At 54.2% G+C, this 18,276-nt stretch overlaps 1 protein-coding gene across 1 annotated transcript in view; it reads left to right on the forward strand.

Moving 5' to 3' along the window:
- The first annotated feature begins 6,606 nt into the window (after nucleotides 1-6,606).
- HCN2 (hyperpolarization activated cyclic nucleotide gated potassium and sodium channel 2) overlaps nucleotides 6,607-18,276 on the forward strand; it is a 41,252-nt gene continuing 29,582 nt past the window's right edge. Inside the window, exons 1-2 of the mRNA XM_065578248.1 lie at nucleotides 6,607-7,147; nucleotides 17,799-18,222. Coding sequence (XP_065434320.1) covers nucleotides 6,690-7,147; nucleotides 17,799-18,222 — 882 coding nt within the window. The 5' untranslated portion in view covers nucleotides 6,607-6,689. The remainder of the gene's footprint in view (nucleotides 7,148-17,798; nucleotides 18,223-18,276) is intronic.

The following is an 18,276-nucleotide window of genomic DNA, read 5'->3' on the forward strand; positions in this document are numbered from 1 at the left end:
AGCTGCCAGAAGGGACAACTGACCCCAAAAGTCTCCATAAAATCAAATCACCTTCAGGGTCTCCTCCCCCTCCCTTCCCCTCCATCTCACAAACACACGCGCACCAGATGGCTAATGAGGTGGACGCAGAGTTCAGTCCGAAAGATGCTTCGCAGTGCAGCGTTGAGCCTTGGATGGTTTTCTCTGCGTGGCGTGTCCTGCTGTCTGGTTTGCTTTGGCTGTCTGTCCCTGGAATGTGTTTGTTGGCAGGCCTGATAATGAGCCTGTAAACAGAGGATGCTGCTGGCACATGTGAGCCCTGCGTGTGTGATGGAGATGGCAACCTGCTGCTCGCGGGTGTGTGTTTATCCTTGTGTACGTGGTGCAGGTAGTAGACTGGTGTGCGAGAGAGAGAGAGGGAGTCATGCAAGTTGCAGTGTGTGTGTGTAGAGCTGTGGGGGGGGGGGGTAACACTGGCTGTAGCATATAGTGAGTGTATATGTGTGTAGCTGGGGTGATGCATGGGGGATGACTGTAGTGGGGAGAAGCAGGTTGTAGCACAGGGGGTGATTGTAGTGGGGAGATGCAGGGTGTAGCATGGGGGATGACTGTAGTGGGGAGATGCAGGGTGTAGCACGGGGAATGGCCATACTGGGGTGATGCAGGATGTAGCAAGGGAGATGACTGTAGTGGGGTGATGCAGGGTGTAGCATGGGGTATGACTGTAGTGGGGAGATGCAGGATGTAGCACGGGGTATGACTGTAGTGGGGAGATTTAGGGTATAGCACGGGGGATGGCTGTAGTGGGGTAATGCAGGGTGTAGCATGGGGGATGACTGTAGTGGGGTGATGCAGGGTGTAGCATGGGGGATGGCCATACTGGGGTGATGTAGGTTGTAGCATGGGAGATGACCATAGTCGGGTGATGGAGGGTGTAGCAAGGGGGATGAGTGTAGTGGGGTCATGCAGGGTGTAGCATGGGGGATGACTGTAGTGGGGAGATGCAGGGTGTAGCACGGGGGATGGCCATACTGGGGTGATGCAGGATGTAGCAAGGGAGATGACTGGAGTGGGGTGATGCAGGGTGTAGCACAGGAGATGACTGTAGTGGGGAGATGCAGGATGTAGCACGGGGTATGACTGTAGTGGGGAGATTTAGGGTATAGCACGGGGGATGGCTGTAGTGGGGTAATGCAGGGTGTAGCAAGGGGGATGAGTGTAGTGGGGTGATGCAGGGTGTAGCACGGGGAACGGCTGTAGCGGGGTCATGTGGGGTGTAGCATGGGGGATGACTGTAGTGGGGAGATGCAGGGTGTAGCACGGGGGATGGCCATACTGGGGTGATGCAGGATGTAGCAAGGGGGATGACTGTAGTGGGGAGATGCAGGGTGTAGCACGGGGGATGGCTATAGTGGGGTGATGCAGGATGTAGCAAGGGAGATGATTGTAGTGGGGAGATGCAGGGTGTAGCAAGGGAGATGAGTGTAGTGGGGAGATGCAGGGTGTAGCATGGGGTATGACCGTAATGGGGTGATGCAGGGTGTAGCCTGGGGGTCTATGCATGAGCATGCATTTGGGCTCATGCCTGGTGCTGTGTGTAACTGTATCTGTGTGTGACATAGGGGGAAGTGTAATATATGGTGGGGGGTATGACAAGTTGGTCTCTCCTTGCCATGCAGGTGGCAGGGTTAGTGTGAAATGCAGCTTGTCCCAGATCCACAGGATCGGTGCTACAGCCCCAGCTTTGGAACAGTCTCTAGGAGGAACCCCTTCAGTGGGCCAGACACCCAAAGAGCGTCCCTCTTCCTCCAGGGTAAGCTGTGCGGCTTCACCACCTCCTTGGCCTGGACCTCTGGGCCTTCAGCGCCCCTGCTTCACACCGCGAGCTCCGTTCAGCCACTCCAACTGAGACAGATTTGTCCACTCGTCAGCGATTAAAACAGCTCACCCAGCATTCCCACGGGCTTGCTAGTCACCTGGAACCCAGCATAGGAAGTCCTTAGGGTAGCACCGAGAACTGAAGGTTAAAGCATAATCCATTCTGGTTGGCCCAGAGCCCAGCCAAGCTGCAGTGAACCTCTTGGTGCCATCTGACCTTCCTCAGACTCCAGGGAGAGTTCTGGCTCCTTCCAGAAATCAGATCTTATCCCCCACCTCACACCTGACAGTCCTTTGATCTCCATCTCCCTCTAGGTCCTTGGTTGCTAGGTGCCAATGTCCTAGCGTTTGGATTTGCCACTGTCTTCTCAGGTACTCCACTGATATGGACACTAAGGCCCAGGGAGCTAGGCGACACCCACCTATGTCTCCTAGCCTTCCCTGAGAGCAAACAGTCCCCAGCCACCCACTGGGGGGCAAACAGTCCCCAGAGGGGAAACTGAGGCACGCATAGGACTCACAAAACTATTCCCACTTTGTCACACAGCTTCCAGTCTGGTTTTGTGTCTCTGTGTGATGCAAGGGCCAGGCAGGCTGGTGTCTAGGTGCCACGGTGGTGGGCGAACTAGCTATGCCCTGAGACACCAGGGATCCTGCTCTGTGTTGAGTCATTTTCAGCCTTCCCTGTCTAGCAAAGGCAGCTCCCTAGGGCTTCCCACATGCTGCCACAACTTGGCTTCCTTTCTCTTGGCTGATGGACCCCTGAGCTTCCATGCCTGGGCCTCGATCCCAGGAGAGGAGCTGAAATCCTCAAGCCGCTTTCCCCACTGCTCTGTCCAGACCTCTCGGAAGCTCAGACTCTTTCCACAAACCAAACCCGAACGAGAATTTGGAGTCTTTCAGATGAGACGTAAAAACGAAGATCCTGACCACTTGAGTCCATTCTGGTGCCTGCCTCCTTAAAATGAGACAGGCCTAGCCAATCTTCAGAGGGTTCAAAATCAGGCTCTGGCTCTGAATATTCCAGCATGATCCCCTGATCTCTAACTACCCACCCCCTCCATGGCAGTTTCAAGCAGACAGTATTTTTCTTCCTTCCTTGTTCTAATTCCCAGTGGGAGGCTGTGCTTGGGAATTGCTACATCCCACCCTGAAAGCAACTGTATTTCAATGGTGGGTGTGAGGCAATTCCTATGAATGCTTTGACTGTTTAGTATTGTGGATACGAAGCTGTGTCAACCCAGACATAATTCTGTAACAAACAAATGAGAAGACTATAGCGTTCCGGAAACAGACCAGGAACTGTGCATGCATATCTAGTGATCCGCCCAGTTTGACTCCTCACCCTACCTATTCCTGGCCATCTAGAGAAAGGGAAAATTGGCCTACTCGTTCTTAAAATGTCTGTAACCTTTAAGGAACATCGCACCACAAAGAAAGCTATTCATCTCTATTCCCTTCCAGCCCAGGCCAGGTTGGGAACCTGCGGCGGAAGGTGGGGCTGTCAATTTCAGGGCTGTGAGATCAGGAGTACTGCCTACAGTCAGATTCCCCAGGGAGTTATAAAGTGGATGATTAATGCCCATCGTTCTGTGTTCAACCCCAAAATGGCAGCAATCCTCCATAAAATGCACTTTTCTTCTGAACTGGATCCACTCAGCGCACATGCAAAGATGGGCAAAGGATTCATGGAAAACACCAGATGTCAGAAGACGAAATCTTCCCCCAGTGTCACCCTTTTCCCAAGTCTTAGCTGTTTCCCAGGTGCTCTGATTAACTCTGTGTAGCAGATCACCAACAGGTAGTGCCTAAGGATCTGCGAGTGGCTTCCATTATGAGACCTGGGTTTTATGGGTCAGGGTCTCAGCTGCCAAAATTGACGTGATGGTGAATGAAGTCCCAGCTCCCGGCTGATTTGGCTGGTTTTAAGTCATCGAGGGTGTCAAACAAGGGGAAGGTCAATATAGGGTGTGTATCTATCTATGAAAGTGTAGACCACATTGGCTCCCTGTTTGTGTGTGTGCGCCAGAGACGGTTAGTTTCTTAGCGTGAACTGGCTGCTAATCCTGTTGGCCCTGCAGAGCAGAGGGAGAGAGGCAGTGAACCGTGCACTGCACTAGGATACAGGACTCTTGGGCTGTCACAAACTTCCTGTGTGGTCATGAGCACGTCATTTCCATTTCCTGCTCTGTGCCTCAGTTTCCCCATCCGTAAAATGGGGAGAGTGATGCTGACCTCCTTTGTAAAGCGCTGCGAGATGACAGATGAACACTTTATCAGGGCTGGAAAACATTATTTTTGCTTCATGCACCATCAAGAAAACTTGTCACCTAAATTCTGGCTGCAGAATTGTCTGTTCCTCATGGCAGTGAGGTCAAACACTGTAGAGTCTCCAGGTTTCAGGCTGAGTTTGCAGGGTATAATGGTAATTTAGGGTTGCTAAATGGAGGAAAATACAGCCTAGAGAGACTGTATGGGACTCCCACAGCATGGTGGTGTTCAGAGAGTCATTTTTATAATTTTCTGGGTTGGTGGATTGCAAAACTGGGTTTGTTTTTTGTTTTAAATGGCAAAGTTAAGAAGATATCAACTCTTTGGCGATTAAGTGACCTGCCCAGGGAGACTGTGGCAGAGCCAGGAACTGAACCCAGATTTCCTGCATCTCAGTTTAGTGTTTTAGCTGCAAGACCAGATAGGAAGCTATTACTCATGCAGAGTAAGTACATTTCCCTGTTAAGTACTTTTCCTCTGAATATTTCCATCACCTAGACACTGGGTACAGAATGCACAGCCTCCGGCCCCTGCAGCTCCTCTCAGGCCTCCTGTACTGCCATGATGTAGCTGTTGTTTTAAACAAACATTCAGGAGAGAAAATCAAACATAGTCGCTGTGAGGTACGGCACGAACGGGCCAAGGCTAATGCACTTTGTTGAGGCACAGACAGCAATTCCATAATCCCCCAGCCTGCCGCTGAGACCCTGGCAACTCATAGCAGGCGTGGGGGTGGGGGGTGTCATCCTTAGCAGCCCCGGACCTGGCCATCCTGGGCTCTGACACTGATGGCATTCTAGGCCTCCACCGGGGTTTGGGACTCATGCACAACACCTTCGCTGCTTGCTGGGGGCGGGGAGGGGGCTGTGCTGCATTGCTAAGACCCGGCAGCAAGATGGGACTCCAGGGGGGACTGAAGGCTCAAACCTGAATTCTTTTTCCCAGTGGAACTTCTGCCTCTCACATTTCCCTCCCCCCTTTTCTCTCTTCTATCCCCTCTGCCCATCCCTCCTGTCTTGCCTTATGCTTCCCCTGCCCTCATTTCACTGTCGCATGCTTCTTTTTTATCCTCCTCTCTCTCCTTTCTTTCTCCCTCCAGCATTCCCTTTCTCTTTTCCTTTCTCTCCATCTGCCCCCCCTTGATTTCCCTTTCTCCTGTCTCTGTCCCTCTCTCCGTTCCTTTCTTCAGTCTGATCCATCTCCCTCTCCCCTTGTGTTACCCCCTTCTCCTGCCTTACTCTACCCCCTCCCCATTCTTCACCCCTCCCTCCATCCCTCCTGCCTCCTTCCCCCTCTTCTCCTTGTCTCTCTCCCTCCATCTCTCCTGCCTCATTCCCCTCTTCTCCCAGTCTGTCTCTCCCTCCATTCCTTCTATCTCATTCCCACTCTTCCTCCTTCCTCCCTCCTTCCCCCCCTCTTCTCCTTGTCTCTCTCTCTCCCTCCATCCCTTCTGCCACATCCCCCCTTCTCCCAATCTGTCTCTCTCCCTCCATTCCTTGTATCTCATTCCCTCTCTCCCTCCTTCCCTCTCTCCCCATCCGTCCCCCCTCCATCCCTCCTGCCACATCCCCCCTCTTCTCCCAGTCTCTGTCTCTCCCTCCATTCCTTCTTTCTCATTCCCTCTCTCCCTCCTTCCCTCTCTCCCCATCCGCCCCCCCTCCATCCCTCCTGCCACATCCCCCCTCTTCTCCCAATCGCTGTCTCTCCCTCCATTCCTTCTATCTCCTTCCCTCTCTCCCTCCTTCCCTCTCTCCCCATCCGTCCCCCCTCCATCCCTCCTGCCACATCCCCCCTCTTCTCCCAATCTCTGTCTCTCCCTCCATTCCTTCTATCTCCTTCCCGCTCTCCCTCCTTCCCTCTCTCCCCATCCGTCCCCCCCTCCATCCCTCCTGCCACATCCCCCCTCTTCTCCCAGTCTCTGTCTCTCCCTCCATTCCTTCTTTCTCATTCCCTCTCTCCCTCCTTCCCTCTCTCCCCATCCGTCCCCCCTCCATCCCTCCTGCCACATCCCCCCTCTTCTCCCAATCTCTGTCTCTCCCTCCATTCCCTCTCTCCCTCCTTCCCTCTCTCCCCATCCTTCCCCCCTCCATCCCTCCTGCCACATCCCCCCTCTTCTCCCAATCTCTGTCTCTCCCTCCATTCCTTCTATCTCCTTCCCTCTCTCCCCATCCTTGCCCCCTCCATCCCTCCTGCCTCATTCCCCCTCTTCTCCCAATCTCTGTCTCTCCCTCCATTCCTTCTATCTCATTCCCTCTCTCCCTCCTTCCCTCTCTCCCCATCCGTCCCCCCTCCATCCCTCCTGCCACATCCCCCCTCTTCTCCCAATCTCTGTCTCTCCCTCCATTCCTTCTATCTCCTTCCCTCTCTCCCCATCCTTGCCCCCTCCATCCCTCCTGCCTCATTCCCCCTCTCCCCCCTTCCTCCATCCGCCCCCCGCCCCCGCGGTTCTCCAGGCTCGCTCGCTCTCCCCGCCCCTCTCCCCGCCCCCCGGCCGGGCTGGGCTCGCCACTCGCCGGCTGCGGCTCTCGGGCGGGCCGGGCGAGGGAGGCGGCGGCTGCAGCATGCGGACGGGCAGCGGCGGGGAGGCGGCGGCCGGCGGCGGCGGGGCGCCGGGCCCGGAGGAGCGGCCGGGCCAAGGGGCCAAGCGCGGGCAGCGGCAGCTGCGGGGCGGCAGCATGAGCGGGCGGGCCGGGAAGGGCTCCCCGAACGGGGAGTGCCGGCGGGGGGAGCCGGAGGCCGAGCCCCAGCCCCCCCGGGAGCCCAAGGTCTCCTTCTCGTGCAGCGGGGCCGAGACCGAGAGCGGCTCCCCCGGGGGGCCGGACGGGGCCGGCGGGGAGGAGGGCGGCGAGCCCCGCGGCAGCCAGGCGAGCTTCATGCAGCGCCAGCTCGGGGCCATGCTCCAGCCCGGGGTCAACAAGTTCTCGCTGCGGATGTTCGGCTCCCAGAAGGCGGTGGAGCGGGAGCAGGAGCGGGTCAAGTCGGCGGGGGCCTGGATCATCCACCCCTACAGCGACTTCAGGTGCCGGACCCCGGGGGGGCTAGATCACCCCTTCAGCGACCTCAAACACGGGGGGAGAGGGGCAGGGAGGCCCGGGAGGGGGGGGAGAGAGGGGCAGGGAATCCGGGATGGGGGGGGGTGAGCCCGGGATGGGGGGGAAGAGAGGGGCAGGGAGCCCGGGATGGGGGGTGAGCCCAGGATGGGGGGGAAGAGGGGGGCAGGGAGCCCGGGATGGGGAGTGAGCCCAGGATGGGGGGAAAGAGGGGGACAGGGAGCCCGGGATCGGGGGTGAGCCCAGGATGGGGGGAAAGAGGGGGGCAGGGAGCCCGGGATGGGGGGTGAGCCCAGGATGGGGGGAAAGAGAGGGACAGGGAGCCCGGGATGGGGGGTGAGCCCAGGGTGGGGGGGAAGAGGGGGGCAGGGAGCCCGGGATGGGGGGTGAGCCCAGGATGGGGGGAAGAGGGGGGGCAGGGAACCTGGGATGGGGGGTGAGCCCAGGATGGGGGGAAGAGGGGGCAGGGAGCCCGGGATGGGGGGTGAGCCCAGGATGGGGGGGAAGAGAAGGGCAGGGAGCCCAGGGGGGTGCGTGTGAGCCCAGGATGGGTGGGGGGAAGAGAAGGGCAGGGAGCCCAGGGGGGTGCGTGTGAGCCCAGGATGGGTGGGGGGAAGAGAGGGGCAGGGAGCCCAGGTTGGAGGAGGGAGCAGGACCATCCCCCCCTACAGCGACTTCAGGTTCTGAGGGAGCCAGTGTTTCCCCAGTTCAGAGGGGCAGGGGAACCTAGCTCATCTTCCCCCCCTCCCCCACCCCATCCCACTGATCAGCCCCTCCAGGGTGGGGAGGAGGCTGAGCGCCAGGGGGAGAGGCCAGGGCTGGCTGGGAGGCCGGGCGATGCTTTGGCAAGAGGGCACCTTGAGCTGTCCCTGGAGAATGGAGGGGCTGAGAGGAGCCCAGGTTCTGCTTACACCTTCCCCTCCCGTCTGGCCCTGGGGGCGCGGGAGCCCTGATCCCCAGCTGAAGCAGCAGCCCCATCTGAGCGGGCACCAGGCCTCCGGCTTCCCTTGGGGACAGGGAGTGAGGAACCCAAGCTGGGTGCCTTTGACAAGGGCATCCCTTAGCCTTTCCCCAGGGCTGGGCGTTTCCTCCACCTAGGAGGCCTCTGAACCCCTTAGCCCTCCCGCCGAGGTGCCTGTAACCAAACAGGAAGCCATCACAGTGACCCAGCAGTGTTCAGAGACCCGGCTTTGTCCGGGGGTCACTCCCAGAGAGGCAGAAATGGGAAGGCAGCTGCAAGGAGCGGGAATAAAATATGGCCCAGCCCAGTGGGCAATGGTTCCCCCCTCCCCTCAGTCTAATATTCCACAGCAACCGGCTTCTCCCTGCCACCAGCACGGCGCTGGCCATGTAAACAGAAAGTGGGGTGGGCATAACAGCGGCCGAGGCTCTGGTCTCTCCCCTTATTTAAACCTCAGTGATGCAGCAGCTTTGTGTGTGTCTCTCTCCCCTCCTGCACTACAGGATGTTTTAATGAGGCCAGATTGTGTTACTAGCTTTAATTCTCCAGGGTGGGTGAAGCCAGGTCCTCGGCGCTGAGGGTTCCCAGCAAGATTTTCATCCGGCACCATGGGACTAGCGCCCCTTGGGACTCACCAAGCAGAACGCAAGCTACTGCAGCGGCGTCTGTGTCCTTTCCATCTGGCGTGTCACACGGTAGTCTGTCGTCCCCGCCGCCCCAACCTCCTCTGCCAAGCCCTCGGGAGAGCTTTGACTGGTCCCAGTGTTTGCAGAGTTAAATGCAAACTGCTGGGGGGAGGCGTGTGATCTGATCAAATCTGGTACAGCTTTGGGGGGTTTTGTGGTGATTATTGGGGGCTGAAAGATTGCCCATCACCCACACTCTCCAAGGCAAAAGACTCTGCAGAGGATGCAGCTGTCACCAGACATCTGGGTGCTCAAGCCCGCTTGGGTACCATTTTCTTCCTCCTTCCCTTGCTGTTCCTGCTCTACCTGCGTGTCTCTCTCTCCAGCAGCGTTTTGCAAGGAGCAATGCAGGCTGTCTCCCCCTCTGGAGAGTAGGCGATGCAGAGCACCCATGCGGCGGACAGAAAGTCTTGCAGTTAGTTCCAGCCCCTCTGTTGTGGTAGCCACTTAACCTTGTGTCCTGAACCAATGGGCTGTTTTATTCCCTTGATGGCTTTTGCTGCTGCTTTCTGTCTGTTTATATGGGCATTTCAATAGAGGATTGAACTGAATTCCAAAGCGGTGTGTGGGGAATTTGGGGGATCTTACTTATCTGTATCCAAACAGCACCTACAAGATCAGGGCCCCGTGGTACTAGGGGCTGTACAAACATGTAGTGAGAGATTGTCCTTGCCCCCAAAGATAGACCAGACAAGGGGTGGGAGGCAAATCCGGGGGAAATGGTTTGGCCGAGGTCACACAGCAGGTCAGTGTCAGAAGAGGGGTCTCCTGACTCCCAGCCCAGTGCCCTCTCTCCATTGGCTCGGGCTGTGTTTATTGGAGGAACAGACTGTCTGGGGAGGTAGAATCATAGAATATCAGAGTTGGAAGGGACCTCAAGAGGTCATCTAGTCCAACCCCCTGCTCAAAGCAGGGCCAATTCCCAACTAAATCATCCCAGCCAGGGCTTTGTCAAGCCGGGCCTTAAAAACCTCCAAGGAAGGAGACTCCACCACCTCCCTAGGTAACGCATTCCAGTGTTTCACCACCCTCCTAGTGAAATAGTTTTTCCTGATATCCAACCTGGACCTCCCCCACTGCAACTTGAGACCATTGCTCCTTGTTCTGGTTACATGCTTGCGGGAGCGCATGTCAATGGTTCTGTAGTGTTTCCCCAGTTCAGAAGACTCTAGCTCCTGTCCGCTGACTGCGATTCCTTACAGGAATTCTCCAGCAGGTCCCATCCAGTGGATCTCCTTCCCCCGCTCCCCATGGTGTGGGTCCCTCTCAGGGAAGGGGCCAGATATGCTGCAGGGCTGAAACATGACCGAGATACTCACAGGAAATCTCCATATATTATATCTCATAGAGCTGGAAGGGACCCTGAAAGGTCATAGAGTCCAGCCCCCTGCCTTCACTAGGCAGGACCAAGTACTGATTTTTGCCCCAGATCCCTAAGTGGCCCCCTCAAGGATTGAACTCACAACCCTGGCTTTAGTTGGCCAAACCACTGAGCTATCCCATTCTAACAACCTGTAGGGTCGTTAATCTTTTTCTATGAGTCTCTGGTGTAGCCAGCTCTACCTTTCCCCTCCCGGTCAATTACCACCACACATCATTTGTCCTGAGGCATTAATGCGGAATAAGCAGCTAGCATAAAGAGCGTGATTCACACCAGCGTAGAAAGGAAGGATCCGCTCCATAGAAATCAATTCAGTCCCAGTGGTTTCAGGTCAGAATCTGCCCCGAATGTCTCTCCCCCGCCCCCTCTTCATTCCATTTGTCGTTGCTTTGTTCTAACGTTATCTGGGGTGGTGCGTTTAAATGGTATTAGCGCGTAACTTGCATTGACATCTGTTTGTTTCATCTTGACATTGTAGTGTCATCTCCATTGTCTGTCTTGACCTTGTCATAATGAGATCACGGTGGCAATGCTCGGGCTGTGTTTAAGAGAATTAGGAATTACCAGGGCCAGGAGCTACTTCTCGCAGATAGTGGGACCATTACAAAGCCTTTCTTTTAAATTGTGTTGTAACAAGAGACGAGAACAGACAGTGCCTTGCACTTTTGTGGCGCGTTCGTTCAGGGCTCTGCAAACGCTATCCATTGTGCGTCGCTACTCCCCTGTGAAACGTCTCCTCCTCCTCTATCCCGTTTTACAGCAGACAAGACACTGACGTCCCCGATTCTGCAATAGGTTCTGTGTCAGCAACTCCATGTGCTGGTTACAGACACTCCTGATGCCAGTGGAGTTTTGCCCGGGCACCAGGCTCTGCTCTTTCAGAGCGCCTGGCAGAATTGGGGACTAAGAGATTTGCCCAAGATTACGCAGTGAGTCAGTGTTAGAACTGGGAATCAAAATCCATGCGTTATTCGTTGTGATGGGCTTCAATCACAAGGTCATCTGGTAGGCAGCAGCGAGGGCAAAGAACTAGACGGCAACAGCCCTGGGTTCTGTCCCCAGTTCTGCCACCAACCTGCTGTGCCACCATGGGCACGTCACTTCCTCTCTGTGTTTTTCCCCCCACTCCCATCCTTTGACTGTTTTGTTTATTTAGGCTATAAACCCTTTGCAGACAGGGACTCATTTGCTAGTATCACCTGGGGCATTTAGGTGCCGAATAAAAAGAATTCATAACAAATCCATCCTGTTACATTCACAGATTTAATACATACACAGAGAGAGCAAAATCCGGGAAGAATTTATCTCAAAAATCATATCAAGGTGCATACGGATTTGGCTTTATTTGATTTCCACTCTACATGTTAATGCTTATGCCAAATGATATTTCTCATCCCAAAATCTGATCAGGATAATGGAATGTGTTTCCAGCAATGTTTTCCTTGCAAGATCCATTTTCTCAGTTTAAGATAAAATCATGCCCATCTGCATATGTGACATCACTTCATAATCGCACCCATTTGCAGAATGTATCTCATCACAGGCAGAGCACTATAATTATTCATGCAAAATGCAAGGGGGAGATATGCTGCAGGAGCTAACGTCCCTATTTACACAAATATTGAATTACTAGGAGGCAACAGGGTGACTGTTTCGTATCACTAGTTGCAAATCTGATAAAAACCTTATGAATGACATGTTGAAACATACGATGCAGAATTGACCCACCCAGTGATGAGCTGTCTTCTGTTACCCACTCCATTTATTTCCTGTTCCTGGTGCCTTTTTAAAAATGTCTGGTTAGCGCTTTTATCCCCGGTTGAAGCTAAACTTTAAAGCTAAGATGAGACAGATAACTAAGAGTCAGGACTCATGGGTTCTTTTCCCAGTTCGGCAGTGGCCTTGGGCAAATTGCTTAATTTCTCTAAGCCCCAGTTTATCCCTCTGTAAAATTGAGACATAGAAGGGTGAGGAGATGTAATACACCAAAACATGGTTGTGAAATGCTTTGAGATCTGTGGATATAAGTCACTAGAATAGCACAAAGTGTTGTTATAAAAGAGTTTTACTTCCAGCTGATAGGAACAAACGTACTGGGCAGACACAAGGTCCATCTAGTACTGTAGCCTGTTTGTGACAGGGGCTAGTGCCAGATGCTACAGAGGAAGGTGCAGGAAACCCCACAGTAGACAGATGTGGAATAATCTGTCCCCACGTTAGGATGCATCCTGATTTCTAGTAGATAGAGCTTGGTTTAAGCCCTGAAGCATGCACACGACCCGGGAACGTTAAAAACGAGAGCAATGCACTGTGGATGACTCAGTTCGTTGCGGCTGCAAATGTGTGTGTGTCTCTGTGTATTTGCTTTGGGACTGAGAAACTCAGAGTTCAGGCTGAGGATCAAAACGTGCCTAAGGAATGGCCGGGAGTCCTGTAATCTGACTCAAAGGCTCCATTTCTCTGCAACTGCAGATGGGAAATAAACCCGGGCAAGTGCAGGTTTTTATTTCTGGTGAGGTCCTGATGGTGAAGCAATGGCTGCTGAGCTACCAGGCAGGGATATGTCAAAGCAAGTGTTATGGCAGGTGTGTGTTTTCGATAAACACTTTTGTGCCACTTAGCTGAAGCCTTTAGACCCATGGCAAGTTGCCCATGTGGCTTTTGATGTTGCAACGCATGCAGCTCCTGCTCTAGTCGTTTTACCAGAATTTGTATTGCTTCCCTGGGATGTCTGGCCTGTTGTTTCTGGGGGTGGTTTTTTAAAATGACACCTTAGCTCCGTATTTATCTGATGCCCTCTCTCTGCGAGCTGAGAGACGCTCTGATGAACTGGTTATTACTGGTGATTCTTCCTTGCTAGGGCATTAATGCAAAGTGCTCATATTTGATAGATGGGAGACAGGCTTGGTAGTTTGTTCATCAGGAACATAAACTAGCAACTGCTGCTTCAGGGACATGGTTTAAGGGTTTGGGAATCTTTTTGGATGCCTGCTAAGAATGCTGCAAAGCAATCCCTCAAAGGATCCATACAGGACATTGGTGGCCACGGCACACACAGCTGTGTTGGAATCCTTGGTGGCCACGGCACACACAGCTGTGCTGGAATCCTTGGTGGCCACGGCACACACAGCTGTGCTGGAATCCTTGCGTACTTGACTCTTTGAGATTGGGTTCAATAACGTAGGTCTCACTGGATCTTAAACACTTGGGCCAAACTTTTCAAACCTGGTTTGTACCGTTACTTGCATCTGAAGAGGTGAGGTTCTTACCCACGAAAGCTTATGCTCCCAATACTTCTGTTAGTCTCAAAGGTGCCACAGGACCCTCTGTTGCTTTCCACTTAAATAAGTGGCCCGATCCCTTTTTTCAAAAGCGGTGATGGCCCACTGCTCCCGTGATCTTCCGGTGGATATGTGGGTGTGCAGCTTTTCTGAAAACCAGGTTGTTTATACTTAGGTGCCTCAATCTTGATTTAGGAGCCTAACCTTAGACAACTCGGTATGACACTTTTGGCCTTAGGGCCTGGTCTAAAAGGTGCTGAGCACCCACAAAGCCAGTGGGTGGCAGTGTAGAATGTGGAAATCAGGGCCTTGCTCTTTGTGTCTTTAAATCCTTATTTATCCCGATGGCTCTTAACCTTCAAGCAGCATCATGACTAATTAAATGTGGAATTGGTTAATGGTAGGGGGGATGCCGGTTCCTTCCCTGCTATTACACGAGTCATGTGTTGCTTGTTTACTCACCCTAAATTTTCTGCTTTCTGCACTCTGGTAATGAAGCATATTCTAGGCTGGGCTGGAAAAATATTTGATGGTTGCACTGTTTCGTTTTCTCTGGCATTCTGTTGCTGGGGATTAGTTTACAAATGTTCTCTGCTCTGAATCGCTGACCGCGGTGAGCTGTCCGTGGTGCTGAATTCGAATGAACTCAAGATTTCAGCCTAGGAGGAATCGTATCATAGAATCGTAAGATTGGAAGGCACCTCGAAAGGTCATCTAATCCAGTCCCCTACCATCATGGCAGGGCTAAGTATTATCTAGACCATCCCTGACAGGTGTTTGTCCAACCTGCTCTTAAAAATCTCCAATGATGGAGATTCCACAACCTCCCTAGGCAATTTATTCCAGTGCGTAACCACCCTGACAGTTAGGAAGTTTTTCCTAATGTCCAACCTAAACCGCCCTTGCTGCAATTTAAGCCTATTGCTTCTTGTCCTATCCTCAGAGGTTAAGAAGAACAATTCCCCCCCCCTTCTCCTTGTAACAACAGTTTTCAAGTACATAAAAGGTTATCATGTCCCCTCTGAGTCTTCTCTTTTCCAGACTAAACAAACCCCATTTTTTTCAATCTTCCCCCATAGATCATGTTTTCTAGACCTTTAATCATTTTTGTTGCGCTTCTCTGGACTTTCTCCAATTTGTCCACATCTTTCCTGAAATGTGGCGCGCAGAACGGGCCACAAGACTCCAGTTGAGGCCTAATCAGCAAGGAGTAGAGCGGAAGAATTACTTCTCGTGTCTTGCTTACGACACGCCTGCTAATACATCCTAGAAGTAGTGTTTGTAGGAGGAATGGGGTTGATCTGATTGTTTGCCCTGTTGTTGCATCTGCAGTCTTGAAATTCCAGTGTTAACATTTAAAAGGATTAGTGCAAACTTCTGCAGCAGGCTTCTGCGCTGAGGGAGTTTAGAACTCTTAAGCGTCTGGGACAAGTTCTCAGGAGATAGTGGTAAGGAAGTTACACTGACATTGGCAGACCCGTAGCGGAGGCAAGGACAGAAAGTTTTGCTTCGGCCGGGCCCCTGGAACCCTGAGTCGGGCAGAGCTACCCTCGAGAGTCGTAGGGGTGTTTTGGGATCTAGCTTGTTGAATTTGGGGCAAGATGGCTTGTGCAGTTGTTAATAGATTTGGGGGCCTTTCTCCTCTGTTAGTCTCCCCCTACTCCAGCGTTCCTTGAACTCTAAGCCCCCGCCCCCCTGCGACTTTGAAAGGGAAGGGGAGTGGTCTTGTGGTTAAGGTGCGACAGGGGACCGTGGGAGACCTGGGTTCGATTCCCTCTCTCTGCCTCAGGTGTCTGTTGGTAGAATGGGGATAATACTTGAGTCACAGGACTAGCTTGACTAATACAGGTGAGGCCCTCAGATTACTGTGATGTCTGGGTAGGTGGAATCCCCACCACCTACCCGCTCCCTGAGGAGGTCCCGGTGGAGCTCTCTTGCTACCCGTTGCTGCCTCCTTGACCGGCTAGAGGGGGACCCAAAGACACAAAGCGATTAGGTGACTTGCTCAAGGTCATACAGGAAGGCTGTGGCGGAGCTGGGAATAGACCCCCAGGCCCTCAATACAAAGCCACTAGACCATACTGCTTCTCTCTCCTCTTGGCTGCGAATGTTCCCTCTGCATCCTCGGGGGATAATTGAAGGGTACCTTGGAGACGCACCCCGTGCTGTGCTCTGAAGTCATAATTGTGCAGCTGTGACATCACTAGCTGTTGCCATGGAAACGTCTCAGGTGCAGGCTGTCACTGGAGAAAGGTCAGGAGGCTGGCTGCAAAGGGAGAGCTGCGTTTCCTTTTGAAAGATGCAGGTTTAATTCTATTCATGTGCCGGCCTTTATGGGGGAGAGAATGCAGGGGGGAGAGGACAGCCAACCTCCCCCCTCCCAAATATATACTAGCTCCTTAGCCAGGAGTGACCACGTATATCTGTCTGCTTCCCCTCTCTGGGTTTTCTGTGGCTTGCACCTGCCTTTGCTTCGGTCCTGCGGCTTTGAGACCTTTTATGCGACGAGGTGCCCCCGGGAGCTGCACGAATAAATTGCCATCATTAGAGTAAGCGATGAAATACCCACCCATGTAGAAAATGAGGCTCTTCGGAGCAGTGGCATCACCCAGTGCTTACAAAAACCGCATCCCGGCCCCGTGTCGTTATCTTATCGAGCAGGGTATCTGGTGCACGGGGACGAGAGGCTGGGAATTAGCCGCCCCAGCCAATTGCTCAGAGACACCTGGAGGTTAGACAGAGGGACCCCGGGGGGATGCAAGGGGCGCACTGGCTGCGTTCCTGGCTACGGCGAGAGGAGGGGGTGCACGTGTTTTTCTTTAGCATCAGGCTGTTAAACCCGCAGCGTTCTCTCCGTGTGTCCCCCCCCACACACACACACACACCCGCGTGGACACATGACTGCTCTGCTGCAAGGGGTTGGTGCGTTCCCGGAGAGGGTGAGCACCATGTTAACGAGGAGACGGGAGCAGCATGCTGATGTTAGGATGGGGCCGTGGGGCTCTGCTTCGACCTTGCAGGCGCTTGGGAAAGGTCGTTGCTGGCCCTGAAGGGGCGGGGAAGGGCCCGGGGAGTTGGGGCCGGGTGGAAAACACACTCGGGAGGCGAGAGTAGACCCCCAAACCTTAATCCGCCCCCCCTCCCTCTGTCTAACAGAGGTTGCAGGAAGCACGAGCTTAAGCTGCAGTTGTACGTGATTCAAACCCAGCCTCTCTCTGGAGGCAATCCCTGAGAGAGAGAGAGAGAGAGGCTCCCTTCCCCCTCCCCGCCACTTCCCCCCTTCCACGTGGAGCCTCTGGGGAGACGGGGTTCCTGGGGTCAGTGCTCTGTCCCTTCCCAGGACAGATTTCCACCTCTGGGCCCTGAATGGCTCCGGGTCAGAGGACACCGATCCGGCTTGTTCTCGGAAGGGAAGCGCTCTCAAGGGGTTAGAGCAGGAGACGGGGAGTCAGGACTCCTGGGTTCTGTTCCCAGCTCCAGCGCTGCCTTCCCGGCATGACCAGGAAGGACGAGGGAGCCGTGAGAAGCTCAGGCAGTTGGGTGGCCAGTAGGCCCCAGGTTGCTGAATTGGGGTCTGTGCCCCTTGTCCCTGCAGTGCCTCCCCCAGCCTGGTTGTTTGTCCCAAGCGATGGGGGGTTGCAGATCGCTCAGGCTGATGGAGCTCGCTACATTTCCTGCTGCTCCGTCTCCTTAGCTCCCGTTTTATCGTCCAGCCCGATGCTGATCCGGCACCTTGAACGTGCACAGACCTAGCGTTAGAAAATCCCCTGCCCCGCAGAGCGTGGGGCCCTGCAGACACCCCCACCATGGGTGACCTCATCCAGCCATTGGACTGCACGTGTTTGCAGTCAGGCCCTACTCCAGACAAGCACAGAGCCCCACGAGGAGGAGGGTGAAGGAAGGGAGGAGAATGGGGGGCAGGTTCCAGAGAGCTGGGTTTAGGGGAGGAGGGACCGGACACACGGGGAAGCTTTTCCCGGCAGCAGGTATGAGGCAGGGATGGGGAGGAGAGGGAAGTGGGACAAGGGATTATCTGGCATCAAGGCGCCACATGGCATGTTGCCCATTGTGCCTAAATGCTGCTGCCACGCCGCCCCTCCGGGGTAGAGCTGGCAAATCGACCCGTTACGGGGTGACTCCACCCTGCGCTGCTTGGAGCCCCACACGGAGCTCTATGTCCCACCCCAGCTTCCCAGGAGGGTCCCGCCTGCAGGAGGCCGTTGTGAGGATGGTCAGGGGCGGGAGCACAGTAAACCAAGAGGGAATGCGGAGGGCTTGTTGGTGATGTCTCCATCTGCTCTGCCTCTCCAGGTTCTACTGGGACTTCACGATGCTTCTCTTCATGGTGGGCAACCTCATCATCATCCCGGTGGGCATCACCTTCTTTAAGGAGGAGACCACGGCCCCCTGGATCGTCTTCAATGTGGTCTCTGACACGTTCTTCCTCATGGACCTGGTGCTGAACTTCCGCACAGGGATAATCATCGAGGACAACACGGATATCATCCTGGACCCGGAGAGGATTAAGAAGAAGTACCTGAAGACCTGGTTCGTGGTGGATTTTGTCTCCTCCATCCCTGTGGATTATATTTTTCTCATCGTGGAGAAGGGCATCGATTCGGAGGTGTACAAAACGGCCCGGGCCCTCCGCATCGTCCGCTTCACCAAGATCCTCAGTCTGTTACGTCTGCTGCGCCTTTCCCGGCTCATCCGCTACATCCACCAGTGGGAAGAGGTAAGGGGCGTCTCTCGGCCCGTTGGCCTTTGGGCACCTGCCTGCCCCCGAGGC

This window comes from Chrysemys picta, chromosome 25 (assembly GCF_011386835.1).
Source record: "Chrysemys picta bellii isolate R12L10 chromosome 25, ASM1138683v2, whole genome shotgun sequence".
In the NCBI taxonomy this organism is placed as follows: domain Eukaryota; kingdom Metazoa; phylum Chordata; order Testudines; family Emydidae; genus Chrysemys; species Chrysemys picta.